This window comes from Oryctolagus cuniculus, chromosome 14 (assembly GCF_964237555.1).
Source record: "Oryctolagus cuniculus chromosome 14, mOryCun1.1, whole genome shotgun sequence".
Lineage (NCBI taxonomy): Eukaryota > Metazoa > Chordata > Mammalia > Lagomorpha > Leporidae > Oryctolagus > Oryctolagus cuniculus.
In genome coordinates, this window is record NC_091445.1 from 86,910,487 (window position 1) to 86,929,990 (window position 19,504).

At 41.9% G+C, this 19,504-nt stretch overlaps 1 protein-coding gene across 50 annotated transcripts in view; it reads left to right on the forward strand.

Annotated features, from left to right (window-relative positions):
• ERBIN (erbb2 interacting protein) overlaps window positions 1-19,504 on the forward strand; it is a 134,638-nt gene that overhangs the window by 44,205 nt on the left and 70,929 nt on the right. For all 50 annotated transcript variants that reach the window (XR_011382068.1, XR_011382069.1, XR_011382070.1 and 47 more), the window contains 5 exons: window positions 325-522; window positions 3,873-3,990; window positions 15,473-15,551; window positions 16,721-16,810; window positions 17,784-17,840. Coding sequence is in view for 46 of the 50 variants with exons in the window: in XM_051853682.2 (XP_051709642.2) it covers window positions 325-522; window positions 3,873-3,990; window positions 15,473-15,551; window positions 16,721-16,810; window positions 17,784-17,840 (542 nt within the window). In the remaining 4 variants the exon portion in view is untranslated. The remainder of the gene's footprint in view (window positions 1-324; window positions 523-3,872; window positions 3,991-15,472; window positions 15,552-16,720; window positions 16,811-17,783; window positions 17,841-19,504) is intronic.

The following is a 19,504-nucleotide window of genomic DNA, read 5'->3' on the forward strand; positions in this document are numbered from 1 at the left end:
GTCTCCCATGTGGGTGCAGGGGCCCAAGTACTTAGCTTGTTTTCCACTGCTTTCCCAGGTGCATTAGCAGAAAGCGGGATTGGAAGTAGGGCAGCTGGGACTAGAACTGGCAGCCATATGGGATGCCTGCATTGCAGGTGGCGGCTTTATCCACTACACCACAGCCTCAAAAGCAGTGTTAAATCAATTCTCTTTGGTTGCTTTTGGTTGAGGAAGAGGTGTTAGTTTATTATCATATGAGTTGTGACAAATGAATAGGAATAACTTGTTTTGAAAAATTGTTGTAATGTGTATATAATTTGATTTTTTATTTGAACATTTCAGTGTCTAAAAATGACTACAAAACGAAGTTTGTTTGTGCGGTTGGTACCATGTCGCTGTCTTCGAGGGGAAGAGGAGACTGTCACTACTCTGGATTATTCTCATTGCAGTTTGGAACAAGTTCCCAAAGAGATTTTTACTTTTGAAAAAACTTTGGAAGAACTCTATTTAGATGCTAATCAAATTGAAGAACTTCCAAAGGTATGTCAGTAATGTCTTTCAAGATTGGTTGTTGTTACCTGATTACCATAATAGTATCCATATAAATTTGTTCTTTTTTTAAAAAAGATTTATTTATTTATAAGGCAGAATTAGAGGGGGAGAGAGAGAGAGAGAGAGAGTCTTCCATCTGCTGGTTCACTGCCCATTTGTTGCAACAGCCAGAGCTGGGCCCGTCCGAAGCTGAGTCAGGAGCTTCTTCCAGGTCTCCCACGTGGGTGCAGGTGCCCAAGGACTTGAGACATCTTCTCTTTGCCAGGCTTTAGCAGAGAGCTAGATCAGAAGTGGAACAGCTGGAACTCGAACCAGAGCCCATATAGGATGCTGGCTGGCATTGCAGGCAGTGGCTTTTCCTGCTGTGCCACAGTGCCACCCCAATTTGTGTTGTTTTCATATTTTGGTATAATTTTATCTTGGGGTATATGCCACAATTAACTTTTTTTTTAAAGACTTTATTTGAGAGGTAGAGTTACGTATAGACAGAGGGAGAGACAGGAGACAGTTCACTTCCCAAATGGCCGCAACCACTGGAGCTGAGCCAGTCTGAAGCTAGGAGCCTTCTGGGTCTCCAATGCAGATGCAGGGACCCAAGCACTTGAGCCATGCTCCTCTGCTTTCTCATGCCATAAGCAGAGAGCTGGATCAGAAGAGGAGCAGCCAGGACATAAATGGCACCCATATGGGATGCCGGCCTTGCAGGTAACAGCTTTACCCATTTTGCCAAAGCACTGGTCCCCACAATTTGTGCCTTTAAAAAGTAGATTTTAAACTTTATCTCTTCAAATTAATCGCTTGAATACTTACAGAAATAACTTAAAGTTTTGTATTTAATTCCATTTGTATTATAGCCACTAAGACAATGACAGCACACAATTTCTGGACAACGAACTTAAATTAGTCCTATTGTTTTCTAGTTTTCATAAAAATTGATAATTTCTCTTGGTATCCAGTGTTTTAATTGAGGATAGTTGTTTGAGCTATGACATCATGATTCCACTGTTAAGTGGCATATTCTGTTTTCATCCATTATAGTTTGGAAATGTTTGGGAAGGACTTCCATGTCTGAAATCTAGTATTTGGGAAGAGCAAATTGGTTTATTGTCATGAAACACTGCCTTAAATTATCACCTTCTTTTTTGTGTACTTTTCTCTTAAATACTAGTCCTTCATCAGTTTCTTTTTTAAAAAGATTTCACTTATTTGAAAGAGTCACACAGAGAGAGAAGGAGAGGCAGAGAGATCGAGAGGTATTCCATCTGCTGGTTCACTCCCCAGGTGACCGCAATGGCCAGAGCTGGGCTGATCCAAAGCCAGGAGCCAGGAGCTTCTTCCACCTTTCCCATACAGGTGCAGGGGCCCAAGGACTTGGGGCCATCTTCTACTGCTTTCCCAGGCCATAGCAGAAGGCTGGATCAGAAGTGGAGCAGCCGGGACTTGAGCCGGCACCTATATGGGATACCAGCATTGCAGGTGGCAGCTTTACTTACTATACCACAGTGCCGGTCCCTAGTCCTTTATCCTTTACCTGGTTTCTTGTGTTTTAAGGAAAAGTTGCAGGAGCTTTGACTTCATTGTTGGGATCATTTGCCACCCAAAAAATAATGTTTTTGAAATTGTGGGTAGAGACCTGTTAGTGACTCATACTTTGTATGTGTGGCCAGATTTTGAAAACATGAGGGGCCAGTGCTGTGGCGTAGCTGGTAAGGCTGCCGCCTGCCATGCTTGTATCCCATATAGGCTGCTGGTTTGAATCTTGGCTGTTCCACTTCCAATCCAGCTCACTTCTGTGGCCTGGGAAGTCAGTGGAGGATGGGCCAAGTGCTTAGGCCCCTGCACCACTGTGGGAGACCTGGAAGAAGCTCCTGGATCCTGGTCTCAGATCAGCGCAGCTCCAGCCATTGCAGTCATCTGGGGAGTGAACCAATGGATGGAAGACCTCCCCGCCCCCCCCCCCCCCCCGCCTCTCCTCCTCTCTCTGTGTAACTCTGACTTTCAAATAAATAAATAAATCTTTAGAATAAAGAAACAGCCTAGAGGCAGATAATGCCCAGATCATGCTCCTTTAAAGAAAAAGAAAAAAAATGAATCAAAAAATTATAATGCAGATCACCAGTTAATTGGAATTTTCACACAAACATGGAATAATTCTTCTTTTAGTGTATGTGGCATTCAACATATTCTTGTATGTTCTTTACTAAAATATATATATTATATATAAATTGTTACTATTTACTTGAAATCCAAATTTAGTTGAGAATCCTGTATTGCATCTGTTGACCCTAATAGCATAGAATAGAAACTATGTGTGTTGCATATAGCCTTTTTTCTTGAAGTACTTGTTTTAGATTTCTGTGTGTTTCTGTACATGCTAGATGGCATGTGCAAAAGGCTTTTTTACTCTGTCATTCTTTAGGAAGTAATTTATCTTCCTTAGCCAGTTCTGCTCAAGAATATGGAAAATGCAACATTAATCTCCTTTCCTGGTCCCCACCAGTGGAGTCTGAGTCTGGGGATTGTGTTGAAAAGAGAGAAGTTGAGCCAGCACCACAGCTCACTAGGCTAATCCTCCACCTGCGGCACCGGCACACCAAGTTCTAGTCCCGGTCGGGGTGCCGGATTCTGTCCTGGTTGCCCCTCTTCCAGGCCAGCTCTCTGCTATGGCCCAGGAGTGCAGTGGAGGATGGCCCAAGTGCTTGGGCCCTGCACCCACATGGGAGACCAGGAAGAAGCACCTGGCTCCTGGCTTTGGATCAGCGCGGTGTGCCGGCCACAGCGGCCATTGGAGGGTGAACCAATGGCAAAAGGAAGACCTTTCTCTCTGTCTCTGTCTCTCTGTCTCTCTCTCTCTCTCTCTCTCTCTCTCTCTCTCTCACTGTCCACTCTGCCTGTCCAAAAAAAAAGAGAGAAGTTGATATAACCATGCAAATAACTGAATCATTTATCCATCTAATCATACCTAAAAATTTTATACTTTGGTAACAATGTTACAGCTTTTACTTTGGAATAGGTTGTTGGAGAAGCAAGCCTCACAGTTGATTACATTTAATAGCAGTTATTTTTTATTACCTCAGCAAAGAATGTAGCCATGTACTTATTCTAAGTTTGTTTTGCTTAGGGTTGAATTATGAGGGCTGTAAATCATTCTGAATGTTTCACTTGTATTCATATCCATAACAGCATTACCAAAACAATTCAAGATCTTTCCTGGTATTGGTGTAATTACAAGTCATTCAGTTTTAATATGACTAATAACATTTATTTGTATTAGTTTGTGAAATATTTAAGGCAACTTAAAAGATAATCAAGATTGTTTCTTTCCTTTTTTTCAATAGCAACTCTTTAACTGTCAGTCTCTACACAAACTGAGTTTACCAGACAATGATTTAACCACATTACCAGCATCTATTGCAAATCTTATTAATCTCAGGGAACTGGATGTCAGCAAAAATGGTAAGATTTCTTTTTCTTCCAACATGTTTCATTATTAAGATTTCTATTGTTACCACAAAGGAAAATATAAAATTTTCAAAGTCTGATTGTAATGTGTTAAATTAGCTCATCTAGGAAGAAATCCTTTTTATATGTATATAAAGTTGTTTTATCCATTTTAAAAGTTTAACAGTCTGTTTTATAGCAGATACAATTCTTGGCTTATATTTTATTTCTAAATATGAAATTTGAAATCTAAAAGCAGATAGAGATTATGTAAGTTTTTTTTTTAAAACTATTAACTAGTTACCATGTTTTACAGTAGATCTCTTGAACTTACCTCATTACCAAAATTGTGTACCCTTTGACCCTTTCACCAACATGTCCAAATCTTCCAACTCCTTCCCCACCAAACTGGTTAACCAGCATTCTGCTCTCTGCTTCTGTGAGTTTGCCTTTTAAGATTATATGTATAAATGAGATCCTGCAGTATTTGTCTTACTTTACTTAAAATGTCTTCCACATTTGCCCAGTTGTCACACTGATAGCAATTCTCTCTCTCTCTCTCTCTCTCTCTCTTTTTAAGATTTCATTTATTTGAGAGGGAGAAACAGAGAGAAAGGTCTTCCATCCGTTGGTTCACTCCCCAGGTGGCCGAAACGGCCGGAGCTGCACCAATCCGAAGCCAAGAGCCAGGTGCCTCTTCCTGGTCTCCCACATGGGTGCAGGGGCCCAAGGACTTGGGCCATCTTCTGCTGCTTTCCCAGGCCATAGCAGAGAGCTGGATTGGAAGGGGAGCAGCCGGGCATAGAACTAGGACTAGAACCAACATCCTTATGGGATGCTGATGCTGCAGGTGGAGGATTAACACATAGCACCACAGTGCCGGCCCTGAAATTCTTTGTTTTTTAAGGTTGAATAATATACCATTATATCATACATATCATATCTTTCTCTTTCTTTTTTTAAATTATTTATTTATTTGAAAGGCAGAGGCATATTTTGCATTTGCTGGTTCACTCCTCAAATGCCAACAGCAGTAAGGGCCTGGCTGGAGGCTGGGACTCATTGTTGGTTTCCTGTGTGAATAGCAGGGACTTACTACTGGAACTTCCTGCCTCGCAGGGTGTGCAGGATGCTGGAATCGGAAATGGAGCCAGAATTGGAACTAAGACACTCCAATATGGGATGTCATCATCCAAAGCAATGTATTAATCACTGCACCACACACCCACACCTATACCATATTTTCTTTTTCCATTTTATACTTAGGTTGATTACACATACTAGTTGTGTGAACAGTGCAACTGTACTACAGTCAACATGGGAGGTATAGATTTTTTTTGACATTGTTTCAATTTTTTTTTTTTAAGATTTATGTATTTGAAAGAGAGATAAGTTCTCCATCTGCTGATTCACTCCCCAAATGGCTGCAATGACTGGGGCTGTGGCTGGAGCAGGCTGAAATCAGGAGCTCCATCTGTGCAGGGGCTGAAGCACTTGGGCCATCCTCTGCTGCTGTTCCAGGCACACTAGCAGGGAGCTGCATCAGAAGTTGCTGAAGCAACCAGGGCCTGAACTGTTACCCATATGTGATGCTGATACTGCAGATAGCCACTCAAACCATTGTGCCACCATGCCAACCCCTCAGTTCCTTTTTAAGAAATATTTATTCATTTGAAAGGCATAAAGCAGAGAGAGAGAGATCTACTTGCTGTCTCACTCCCCAAATAGCCACAATAGCCAGGGCTGAGACAGGCAAAAGCCAGGAGCCTGGAACTCCACTCCCATGTGTGAGACAAGGGCCTCGGGTGTGTTAGGGAGCTGGATGGAACTCAAACTGGCACTTCAATATGATGCAGGGTGCCAGCATTGTAAGGATCAGTCACAATGGTGACTCGTGTTTTAGTTCCTTTGGATGTGTTGTGTTTTGAATATGGTTTGTCCCATGAAACTCATGTATGAGTTGAATCTCTCAAATCATGTTAATGGTCTTAAGAGACTAGAAACTCAGTTCAACTCTTAAAGGTGATTAGGTTTGCATCAGATCAGAGTACAGCCCCCATGATTGAGTCCTGATGGCTTTTTTTTTTAATTATTTATTTATTTGAAAGTCAGTTACACAGAGAGAGGAGAGTCAGAGAGGGAGAGAGAGAGAGAGAGAGAGAGAGGTCTTCCATCTGCCGGTTCACTCCCCAATTGGCCGCAGCCACCGGAGCTGTGCCGATCCAAAGCCAGGAGCTCTACCAGGTCTCCAACGTGGGTGCAGGGGCCCAAGGACTTGGGCCATCCTCCGCTGCTTTCCCAGGCAATAACAGAGAGCTGGTTTGGAAGTGGAGTAGCCAGATCTCGAACCGGTGCCCATATGGGACGCTGGCGCTTCAGGCCAGGGCATTAACCTGCTGAGCCACAGCGCCACTCCCTCTCCCCCCGACCATGGCTTTTATAAGAAGGATAGAGATTAGACACATGCACTGCCTGTCTCTTGCCATGTAATACTCTGTCAGCAAGAAGGCTGTCACCGGACAAGGCCCATGAATGTTGCACCTTTAGAACTGTGAGTCAAAACAAATTTTTTTCTTTATAAAGTAGCTTGCCTTGGGTAATTTTTTTTTTACAGTAACAAAAAATGAACTATATACCCAGAGAACATATACCCAGTAGTGGGACTGCTGTGTTTTTTTTGAAGATTTATTATATTTATTTTATTTGTTTATTTAATCCAGGACTGCTGGATCTTATGATAATTCTGCTTTTAATTTTTGAGGAGCCTCCATACTGTGTTTCCATAATAGCTTTATTATGGAAAATTTACATTCCCGTCAGCAGTGTGCAAGGGTTTCCTTTTCTCTGCATCCTTAGCAGCAGTTGATTTTTTTTTTTTTAATTTTTTTTTTTTGACAGGCAGAGTGGACAGTGAGAGAGAGAGAGACAGAGAGAGAGGTCTTCCTTTTGCTGTTGGTTCACCCTCCAATGGCCGCTGTGGCTGGTGGGCTGCGGCTGGCGCACCTCACTGATCTGATGGCAGGAGCCAGGTACTTCTGGTCTCCCATGGGGTGCAGGGCCCAAGCACTTGGGCCATCCTCCACTGCACTCCCTGGCCACAGCAGAGAGCTGGCCTGGAAGAGGAACAACCGGGACAGAATCTGGCGCCCCGACCGGGACTAGAACCCGGTGTGCTGGCGCCGCAAGGTGGAGGATTAGCCTAGTGAGCCGTGGCGCCGACCTGTTTTCTTTTTTCTTAAAGCTTTATTTATTTGAAAGAGTTACTGAGAGAGGGAGAGGCAAAGAGGGAGATCTTTTTTTTTTTTTTAAGACATTTATTTTTTTGAAAGAGTTACACAGAGAGAGGAGGAGAGGCAGAGAGAGAGAGAGAGAGAGAGAGAGAGAGAGAGAGAGAGAGAGAGAGAGAGAGAGAGAGAGAGAGAGGTCTTCCATCCACCAGTTCATTCCCCAGATGACTGCAGTGGCCGGAGCTGCGCTGATCCAAGACCAGGAACCAGGAGCTTCTTTCAGGTCTCCCACGCGGGTGCAGGGGCCCAAGGACTTGGGCCATCTTCTACTGCTTTCCCAGGCCATAGCAGAGAGCTGAATTGGAAGTGGACCAGCTGGGAATCTAACCAGTGCCCATGTGGGATGTCGTTACCACAGGCGGTGGCTTTACCTGCTGTGCCACAGCACTGGTCCCAATTTTTGTCTTTTTTGATAACTTTTCCAACAGGTGTGAGATATTAATATTTGTATTTATCTTGTAATTAAAGATGTTCTCTTCCCATGTGGCTGCAATGAAGCTAGCAGCCTGGAGCTCCATTTAAGTCTTCCAAGGGCCCAAATACTAGGGCCATTATCTGCTGCTTTCCTAGATGTATTAGCAGGGAGCTGCATTGCATGTGGAGCATCCAGGACCTGAACCAGTATTCTGGTGCTGGAGGTTGGCATTGTAGGCAGCAGCTTACCTGCTGTGCCTCGATGATGGCCTGGTTAATAACCATTTAACTGGAGTGAGATTGTGTCTCTTGGTTTTTATTCTCATTTCCCTGATGGTAGTGGTACTGAATATTTCACAGAAGGTGCAAGAGTTTAGAGACATGCCTGTGTTAGGTGTGGCACAGAAACTCTGGCTACTGTTAGTTTCAGGGGCTAGGGCTGAATGGTGTAGAGCTTAGTCAGCAGGTGCTTCTCTTTGCTAATGTTGGGAATGGACTGATTCATCGTTCAGAGTGAGTGCACCGTCCTGGGTGTTTCACCCTCCCAGATGTGTGCATTGCCTGAAGCACGAGCACATTCCTATTCCATGATCAGACTCTATTGCAAGAACTTGTCTGTAGTGTATGGGGAGCTCTGAGCCTCAATAGGCAGACAGAATGGGGGCATAGGAACCCTAGTCCTGGTGTGCACAAGTTTTTACATCAACCAGTGTGATGTTTTAAGTAGTCAAGAGGAGGGGAAGAAGTGGGGAGGACAGTGATTCCCAAATCTGGGGCAAGCATCTGTATTTCTAGGTTCCTAAAAGCTGAATATCCTTGCTGCTCTGCTTCTACTATCTGATGATATGCCGAGAGCTCTATGGACTAGGGTACTGGGATTGCCTTTACTCTGTTGTGCCCAGTTGGACGTGTGGGGCTGTTTTCCTTGCTAGAATGCAGGTATGTCTGAGGCTCCTGGGAAAAAGATTATCAGATGGCTTCTGTCTCAGCATGGTATGGCTTCTGACAGTGACTCCTTTCGCAAGGTTGCACCACGCTGTATTGCACCTGTGCTCTGGGAGGGTTGGGGAAGAGACAGTAGGAGTTCCTTCTCTGAACAAAGTAGCTGTGGGTTTTCTGGGGAGCTCACCTTGTTAAACTGCTGTTTTGTAGTGAGTGGATTCCTCTCTAGTGAGGGTTGTGGGTTTAAGTATTCCTGCAAATGGGATTTCTCAGGGCTCTGCTCACCCTTTTCCTCTGCAACTGGGAGTCATCTCTGTGTGCTGCTACTCAGGCTACAACTGTTTTCCCACTATTTCCTTACTGTGCTCAGTTGTTCTTCCTTGAGCACTCACCTCAAGAATACAGTTGATTTAGGACTTCTCCACGGAGTGAGAGGCTGACACTGGCCTTCTCTACTCAGCCATCTTGAATCTGCCCACCATTCGTACTTATTCTCCACCTTTCATGTATTGCACAGGCTGTAACACATTAATGCTTTTTCTCCACCTTTTTTAAAAATACCAACTAGGTAATCCTGCATGAAAGATGGAAGAATACCTGTGAATTTACCAGTTCTGATTTGTTAGCATTTTGCCACATTTGCCTTCCTGCTCTTTTTCATGTATATAAATTTAAATATGTTGAGGGAAAAGTTTTAAAAATATTATCTATGTTTAGTTTCTTCTTGCTATACCTGTTTAAATTGCAGACCTCATGAAATCACCCTTAAATATTGGAATACATAGTTCCAAGAATAAGGAAATCCTGTGAGGCCAGCACTGTGGTGTAGAAGGTTAAGCTCCTGCTTGCAGCACTGGCATCCCATATAGACGCCAATTCTTGTCCCGGCTGCTCCACTTCCGATCCAGTTCTCTGCTATGGCTGGGAAAGCAGCTGAAGATGGCCCAAGTGCTTGGGCCTATGCACCCACATGGGAGACCTGGAAGAAGCTCCTGGCTTTGGATCAGCCCAGCTCCAGCCATTGTGGCCATTTGGGGAGTGAACCAGCGGATGGAAGACCTTGCTCTCAATCTCTCTCTCTCTCTCTCTCTGTAATTCTACCTCTCAAATAAATAAAATCTTCAAAAAAAAAAATAAGGCAATCCTTATTCATAACTACAGTATCTTTATACTCACAAGAAATTTAACATCATATTTCTTCCTGTTGCCTAATAATGCACCTTTCACCTTTTTAATCCCTTTACCTCTTGCAAGTTAAAGGTTGTCTGTAGTTGTGTCTCTAGTCTTTCAGATTCGGGAGCAGTTTGACCATCTTTTAAATGACACTGTCATCTTTTTTATACATTTTTATTTATTTTAATTTTATTTGAAAGGCATAAAGAGAGACAAAAACAGAGCTCTTCCATCTGCTGGTATACTCTGCACAATCCTAAAATAGCCAGACTGGTCATGCTGAAGCCAGAAGCCTTCAGCTCAGCGTACGTCTCCCCTGTGGCTCCCAGGCACATGAGGAGTAAGCTGGGTTGGAAGCTTGAAGTCACCAGGACTTGAACCAGGCACTATGATTTGTGCATCCTAAGTGATTAATAAATTTTTTTTTATTTGAAAGGCAGAGATAGACACACACACACACACACACACACACAAATGTCTTCCACTAATTCACTCCCCAAATGGACTCATTGCTGGGGCATGGTCAGGCTGAAGCCAGGAGCCTAGAACTCCTGGCAGTTCTCCCACATGGGCCCAAGTATTTGGGCCACTTTTCTCCTGCCTTCCTAGGGGCATTAGCAAGGAGCTGGCATGGAGGTAGAGCGGCTGGGACTCAGGACTCCAGCCGCTGCTTATATGGGAGGCCAGTTTCACAAGCTGCAGCTTAACTCACTGTGCCACAGTGTGGCCCTCCAGGTGGCTCTTGACCACTGAGCCAAATACCTGTTCCCCATTGCCATTGTTTAAGAGTTGAGATCAGTTGGTGTTTGATTTTTATGACTTTTTCCCGTATGATTTCACTCAAGATTAAGTAAGTGCCCACCATGTAAAACTTCTCCTTATGAAGAATTTATTTCTGTCCCTAGTGCCTAGTATAGTGCCAGTTTTTGCTTGATTGAAGTTGAAAATTAAATGAATTTAATTTGCTACCATATGCTGATAGATAAGTTACTCTAAAGCATTAAAAAATTTTAGAATTTTTTGTGACTTTAAAAGTCAACTAGTCTATTCTTCCATCCCAAAGAGTTGTCTATATTTACTTTTTGGCCTTTTAAAATGGGAGAAGTTACCATTTTAAGGAAAGAGACTTGAGATAATGTGAGTATTACTAATAAAATCTCATGCATCTGGAATTGTTTGTACCTAATACATTTTGTTACTGGTCTTGATTGTATAAATATATTGCTTTTCTCAGTAATAAATTATTTCAGATATCTCCCCCTGAAAATGCTTGTACTATAGGCTTACTGCTTTAAGATAATAGTGGTGTTATGGCTCTCTACTTTCATTAAATTAATATTTCAGACTTTCATGTACTATTTTAAAAGAAGATTTACTTATTTGAAAGGCAGAGTTAGAGAGAGAGAGAGAATGTATTCTGTCTGCTGGTTCACTCCCCAAATGGCTGCATCAGCTGGGGCTGAGCCAGGCCAAAGCCACCAGGAGCCTGGAACTCCAACCATGTCTTCCACATGGGTAGCAGGGGCCCAAGCACTTGGACCATTTTCCACTGCTTTCCCAGGCATATTTGCAGGGAGCTGGAACGGAAGTGGAACAACCAGTACTTGAACACACACTCATTTGGAATACCAGCATTGCAGGCAGTAGTTTAACCCCCCACGCATCACTGGCCCTTCTTCATATACTCTTAAAGAATTACCTATTTTACAGTTATGACAGCTTACTAGACCATATCATCTATTTCAGGAGTTCCTTGTTGCTTATATCAAAGACCTGCTTTAAATGATTTTTATTTGAATAATTTTTTTGGATTTTATTAATAATAGTTCCATGTGAATATTTATGAGGAGTTGGAGATATTTTTAATGAGATGAAAAGATTTAGAATAAGTATGTAATTATTCTGCCTGGAGAAATGACATTATTTATTTCTGCCAGTAAAATCTTAAAACATATTGTAACTAAAAGTTAAATTGATATGTTCCTTTCTTTCTATGATTGCTCACATAGAAACGACCTTATCTATTCTTTATGTTGCAGAAATCAGTCTTTTTTTTTTTTTTTTTTTTTTTGGACAAGCAGAGTTAGCGATACAGAGAGAAAGGTCTTCCTTCCATTGGTTCACCCCCCAAATGGCTGCTACAGCTGGTGCAGGCTGGTGCGCTGCGCTGATCTAAAGCTAGGAGCCAGGTGCTTCCTCCTGGTCTCCCTTGTGGGTGTAGGGCCCAAGCACTTGGGCCATCCTCCACTGCACTCCTGGGCCACAGCAGAGAGCGGGACTGGAAGAGGAACAACTGGGACTAGAACCGGCGCCCCAACCAGGATTAGAACCAGGGGTGCCGGCGCCGCAGGCAGAGGATTAGCCAAGTGAGCTGTGACGCTGGCCAGTCCCTTTGTTTTTGTTTCTTGTGGTTTTTTTCCCTTTTGTTCTTGAACTGTGTCTAAATAAAACTATTTTTTTGTTGGTGAACAAAGCTAGCTAAGGAGAGATAAGACACTATAATAGTGTCAGGACTGTTACCTTGCCTAATGTAAGTTCCAGCAACTATAATTCCTTATCTTTTTTAAGGATTTTTTTTTTTTTATTTTTAAAGAGTTAACAGAGAGAGGAGAGACAAAAGTGGGCTTCCTTCTGCTAATTCATTCCCTAGATAGCCACAATGGAAGGAGCCAGGAGCTTCTTCCAGGTCTCCTATGTGGGTAGCAGGGAACCAAACACTTGGGCCATCTTCTGTTACTTTTCTTAGGCCATTAACAGTGGAGCAGCCAGGACATGAACCAACACCCATATGGGATGCCAGCATTGAAGGCTGTGACTGCCCACTATGCCACAATGCCAGCCCCTCATTCCTCATCTTATAGTCATCATTATAAGTGATATAATGAACCCATTTTACTAGAGAACTGACTGAGGTTATTTTAATCAGCTGGTGATATTTAAGCTGAATGTGTATATGCCTATGTAAGTCTACTTTATTGAAAACAATAATATAGCATGCCTATTAGGTTGATGTGGCTTCTTGTAAGAAATTTTAATTTTGATACTTGCATTTTTGATTAGGTAGTAAATCACTTAAAAGGAAGATTAGTACCCTTTAATTTTTTCTCCAATGTAGTATCTGATATGAAATCTTGCATAAGTGTTTTTTCCTTTTAGGTGTTTGTATCGTTGCAGTCTAATGATACTGAATGCATTTTAACAGATACTTAATATATCTTCCAGTTACACTTTTCAGGTTCATCAGCTGTTATGCCTTCTTTGGAAAGAGGCAGGGAAATAATGTGGCATACTTTACTATTAATAGTTTCAGCAAGCTGTGGTTACATAAAAGCACTTGGTTGAAAATTGTGACTTTAGATTGTCAAAGTGATCTTTTGTAGAGTTCTTTGGTGTTTTTAACAAATATTCAAAATAAATGGAAGAAATTTATTTAAATGACAAGACTAAGTCGTTGCTTATCAGTAATACTTACTTGTAATGTAAGTAGACTAAACTCCCTAATTAAAACATGCAAACAGGAGGAATTGGGGGGAAAAACAAAAAGTGCATGCTGCCTAGTGGAAATCTACTTCACCTTTAAAGATACATGTAAACCGCCGGCGCCGCAGCTCAACAGGCTAATCCTCTGCCTGCGGTGCCGGCACTCCGGGTTCTAGTCCTGGTCGGGGCGCCGGATTCTGTCCCGGTTGTTCCTCTTCCAGGCCAGCTCTCTGCTGTGGCCAGGGAGTGCAGTGGAGGATGGCCCAAGTGCTTGGGCCCTGCACCCCATGGGAGACCAGGAGAAGTACCTGGCTCCTGGCTTCGGATCAGCGCGGTGCGCTGGCCGCAGCAGCCATTGGAGGGTGAACCAACTTCAAAAGGAAGACCTTTCTTTCTCTGTCTCTCTCTCACTGTCCACTCTGCCTGTCAAAAAAGAAAGATACATGTAGACCGAAAATGAAATGATAAAAAAAAATTTTCTATGTGAACAGAAACCAAAAGCAAGTAGAGTAGCTATACCTATATCAGAAAAAAGTGACTGTGTGTGTTGTCTGTGTGTCTGTGTCCCCCTTTCTCTGTCTCTCTGTCAAGTAAGATAAATCTTAAAACTATACTAAAATCTCTAGGGGTGGGCCTTTAGCACTGTCATTAATATACTACTTGGGATGCCCTTTTTTTTTTTTTTTTTTTTTTTTGACAGGCGGAGTGGACAGAGAGAGAGAGACAAAGGTCTTCCTTTGCCGTTGGTTCACCCTCCAGTGGCCGCTGCAGCTGGCGTACTGCGGCCGGCACACCGCGCTGATCCGATGGCAGGAGCCAGGTACTTCTCCTGGTCTCCCATGGGGTGCAGGGCCCAAGCACTTGGGCCATCCTCCACTGCACTCCTGGGCCACAGCAGAGAGCTGACCTGGAAGAAGGGCAACCGGGACAGAATCTTATCTATTATGAGGGCAGGTTAGAACAAGGCCAAAAGCTATATTCATTAATAATATGAGCAGTCATTTACTAGCCATGACAGGGAAAATTTGCATTTTTTTTTGTTTTGGACAGTGAGCATGTTTTATCTTTGTTCAGTTGAGATTATAGATTTGTTTTTTTACCTTGATGTGTCATGGCCTAGTCTGACACTGTTGTTTCCAGGAAATAGTTTAGTGTAAGAGGAAAACACCAAGGCTGCATTTGAATGCAAGGGCTGATTGTATTAAGAAGGAAGACTAGGCCGGCGCCGCGGCTTACTAGGCTAATCCTCCTCCTTGCGGCGCCGGCACACCGGGTTCTAGTCCCGGTCGGGGTGCCGGATTCTGTCCCGGTTGCCCCTCTTCCAGGCCAGCTCTCTGCTGTGGCCCAGGAGTGCGGTGGAGGATGGCCCAAGTGTTTGGGCCCTGCACCCCATGGGAGACCAGGAGAAGTACCTGGCTCCTGCCATCGGATCAGCACGGTGGGCTGGCCGCAGCATGCCGGTCACAGTGGCCATTGGAGGGTGAACCAACGGCAAAGGAAGACCTTTCTCTCTGTCTCTCTCTCTCTCACTGTCCACTCTGCCTGTCAAAAAATTAAAAAATAAATAATTCTTTAAAAAAAAAAAAAGAAGGAAGACTAGTTGATAACAACAGACTAGCTCCTAAGTGTCAGAAATAAAGAGTTCTTTTGTAGTTAAATAAGAGTGATATGAAGAAGATGCACATATTTTGTGGGAGCTTCATTTTTATTGTAAACCTCAGAGTTGTCTTTTAAAAAGAATGTATAACAAAGGAACATTATTGATACAGATTTTTCCACAGCTTTTCTCTGCAGCTTTGTTTTCAACTATGTTAGTTTATATATAGAGAGAGAGGAAGGGAGAGGGAGGGAGGGAGGGAGGGACCAGCTCAATCAGGAGGGTGGCATTGAAAATAAATTCTTGTTTTTATGTGAGAGAAACAGAATATTAAATGTTCTGCATTTTGTGTTCTTAACATCATCACATAAAGCTCTTGTTTTCAGAAGAACTAGGAGAAGGAAAGGTAAAGTAAACAGCAGTTATGAAGAGGCAAATGAAGAAAAGGTGAAAGAGAAATTGTCATGGGGTTTCTGTTGGATTGGCACTGGTGTTATTTAATTCCTGCTTAATTGCAGTTTACTTTCATATCTAATGTATAAATTATTGTTATTATTTTGGCCTTTGTAATAGTCTTTTAATTTGATCATTGTTTGTTTTCTAGGAATACAAGAGTTTCCAGAAAACATAAAAAATTGTAAGGTTTTGACAGTTGTGGAGGCCAGTGTAAACCCTATTTCCAAGTAAGTTCTTCTCTTTTGAATAGGTTATTTTTGTGATTATCACAATTAGAAAACAACAGGGAACTATCTCTTAAAATATTTTAATGAAAATTGTCTACCAATTCTAAATTCATATAGAATTTCCATTTTAGTGAATAAAAGGAAACTTTATAAGTAATCTCTCTGACCTCATATATTACAAACATAAAATTAAAATCCAAAAGAGATAATGCATGTAGTTTTGGTCTAATTGTTACAGATAGGTAATGTCAGAAATGAGACTAGAATACGGGTTTCCTCACCTAGAGTTACTTGCACAATATAAGAATGTCTTTGCCTTTGAATCAGATTTATGACCCATTCAAATTTTTGAAAACCATAAAAGAAATTGAAGGATCAAGAAGGCAAAACAACAAAAGAGAAGGGGGAAAATGAAAACAAAAACATATGATTGATTTATCATAGCCCACAAGTTATGTGTGTTCTTTTATGATGCTGATGGTTATAAATAGAAAATTTTCTTGGCACCAAAGCTAGTAAATTTTGCAGAAATGAAATAGTAATAAAAAAGATGAACAAAATGAAGCATAGCTGAGTTGAATATTCAACCCAACTTTCATATGTTAATACAGTATTTCCAGAGTGGTATCACTTGGACCAAGTGGAAGATGAGCAGTGTGAAAATAGAGGAATAAATAAGTCAAAGTCTGATATATCTTACTGCATGAGGTTTTGGTTTTTTTTTTTTTTTTTTTTTTTTTTTTTTTTTTTTTTTTTTTTTTTGACAGATTTAGACAGTGAGAGAGAGAGACAGGTTTTCCTTTCCGTTGGTTCACCCCCTAAATCACTGCCATGGTTGGCGCGCTGCAGCCGGCCGATCCGAGGCCAGGAGCCAGGTGCTTCCTCCTGGTCTCCCACGTGGGTGCAGGGCCCAAGCGCTTGGGCCATCCTCCACTGCACTCCCGGGCCACAGCAGAGAGCTTGACTGGAAGAGGAGCAACCAGAACAAAATCCAGCGCCCCAACTGGGACTAGAACCTGGGGTGCTGGCGGGCAGGCGAAAGATTAGCCATGTGAGCCACGGCGCTGGCCTGCATGAGGATTTTTATACTTGTTAAAATCCATAGTAAACATATAAAGTGATACTTGAAAATACTACTCCTAATTTAAATTTTTGTATATTTTATATAGGCTCCCTGATGGATTTTCTCAGCTGTTAAACCTAACCCAGTTGTATTTGAATGATGCTTTCCTTGAGTTCTTGCCAGCTAATTTTGGCAGGTAAACTACAGTTCCTTCTAAAACTATTGAGTTGGTTCTTATAAAGTTTACAAACCTATAAACTTTTTAGTAATACTATTAATTAAAATTTCATAAGCTCTTCTATAATTATTTCTAAGTACTGTGATTTCTACAATATTTTTGGATCTTGTGATTTTGAGTAGAAATTTATTTTCAGAAGTAAACAATAGCATGAGATTTTTAGATTTAAAAAGATTTTTTAAGGTTAGAAAAAAGGTTGTAATTTCTGTAAAATTGCAATATTGAATGCTATTTTCTTAGCATTTATCTCATTGTAAAATCATTTTAAAACTGTTTATCTGTCTACTCCACTAGTATGAAAATTCTTAAGAGAAATTGTTTCTGTAATCTACCTCAATTCCCTAAGTCCCTGAATAATTTTTTTAAACCAGTGAATAGGTGTCAGGTTATCATTGAATTTAATGACTAGATGAAGTGCTATCCTATGTATGTTGATTTTATATTTTGTGTAAAAATAACTGGGGTACTTGGTTAGATTCCTCTTTTGTTTCTGGTGTTTGCAACACTTAATCCTTTTTCCTTACTTTTTAGGAGGGTGTGTATCACAGAAGTGCCAGAGAATTTTTCTTCCTCCTTGATGTTCCCTTTTTCTCTCAGAACTGCACTCTAGAATTGAATTATTAATGTCTAATTCACCAGTGCTTAGCAATTTTTGTAGATATTCTAAGTAAAAAGCATGAAATGCTTCAGGATTGGTATTTAGGGATAGTTACTTTGTCCCTTTGAAGATATCTAGTAGTACTTACCTAATTTTTCCACCATAACTGTGAGGAGCACAAATCTGTTCTTCCTTTGTGCTTTTTTGTGTTCCTCTGTAATTTTTAATTAGTCTGCACATAATACGCTATATCAGAGAGCTTTAGATTGTGATTTTTAATTTGTTAATTCCTTTTCTTTGTCATTAGATACTTATTTGTTTTTTATTTTGCAGATTAACTAAACTCCAGATATTAGAACTCAGAGAAAACCAGTTGAAAATGTTGCCTAAGTGAGTAAATTTTACCACCAGTTATTTTTAAAGACTAGCACATTTGGTCATTTAATTATGATTAATGTTAAATATAAAAAACAGATGTGTCTGTGGTTGTTTAACATGGTACTGTTGTTAATTAGTAGTGATTTTTACAGCTCTCAGTTACATATTCTTTTCTCTAACAAAAGTATGTGAAGCCCACCTGAGTCCCAAATAGAGATCCCAAATTCGCATGCTAGAACTTAGACATACTACTCATTAGAGCAATTCATAGGGTCTTTGAGTGAAGCCTGATAACTAGATTGTCAGGCATTCTAATCTATTGTAAATTAGAAATGGAGTAATTAGGCCCTTAATGGCCTGGGACTGGCATTGTCAATGCAGGCTAAGTCTCCACCTGTGATGCTGTGATGCTATTGTCCCATATGGGCACCAATTCAAGCCCTTGCCACTCTACTTCCAATCCAGCTCTCTGCTAATGCACCTGGGAAAGCAGCAGATGATGGTCCAAGTGATTGGGCCCCTGTCACACGTGTGGGAGACCAAGATGGAGTTCTAGGTCCTGACTTCAGCCTGGTCTAGCCCCAGCCCCAGCCATCGTAGCCGTTTGTGGAGTGAACCATTAGATGGAAGAACTGTCTCTGTCCCTCCTCTCTCTGTAACTCTACCCTTCAAATAAGAACATGAATCTTGGGGGGTGGGGGGGGACAACAATGGCAAGGGGCTGGCATTGTGATACATCAGGTCAAGTCACTACCTGGATGCCACCATCGCATATTGGAGTCGCAATTTGAATCCTGGCTGCTCCTCTTCTATATAGCTCCTGCACCTGGGAAAGCAATGGAAGGTGGCCCAAGAACTTGGGCCCCTGCCACTGGTAGGAAACCCATATGGAATTCCAGGCTTTGGCCTTGGCCTGGTCCAGTACTGGCTGTTGCTGCTGAAAGGCCAACACAAAACACACCAAACACCAGAGTTAAAGATTATTGCTGGGTGGGGGGAAACCCAACAGGCTGGACGCCAAGGGCGAGAGAGGGCAAAAAGGGAGAGGAAGAGAGAGAGGTCAGGAGAGCCTGTGCGTGGGAAGCAGGTTCTGGTACAACCTTGAGGGGGTAAGGAAATGGGAGCAAGGAATCCCATTAGGGTAAGGGTGGAGCTGATGCTCGTGGTTGGGCCATTTGGTCACCTGACCCCTAGTAAGCCAGGCTGAGTCCTGGAGAGGCCGAACTTACTATGCAAAGTTACTAATATGCATCTGGGGCTTGAGATAGTGCCATTTCAAGAACAGCTGCCATCTGGGAAGTGAACCAGTGTATGAAAGATCTCTGTCCGTCTACCTTTTAATAAACAAATCTTGGGGGGGAAAATGCTGGTGGGCATAGTACCAAGAACACAAAAGATGTTGTACTCTTCCCATAAGACAGGACAAAAGGTAAAATAAATTATCTACAAATGGATTCTAGAGGTAGATGGGTGGAAATTTGAAGGACATTGATTCTGTTTTCTCTTTGAATTAGGAAGCTGAATTTTCTTTTAAGATGAAATTCTTAAATTTCTGAAATGTATGAGTGGAACCAAAGTAGCTGATAATAGCTGCAGAGAGTTGAGGTAGAGATACTTTCTGATGTTACAGTATTGTCAGAGTTTCTCTTTTTTATTACTTACGTGTTTTGTGCATA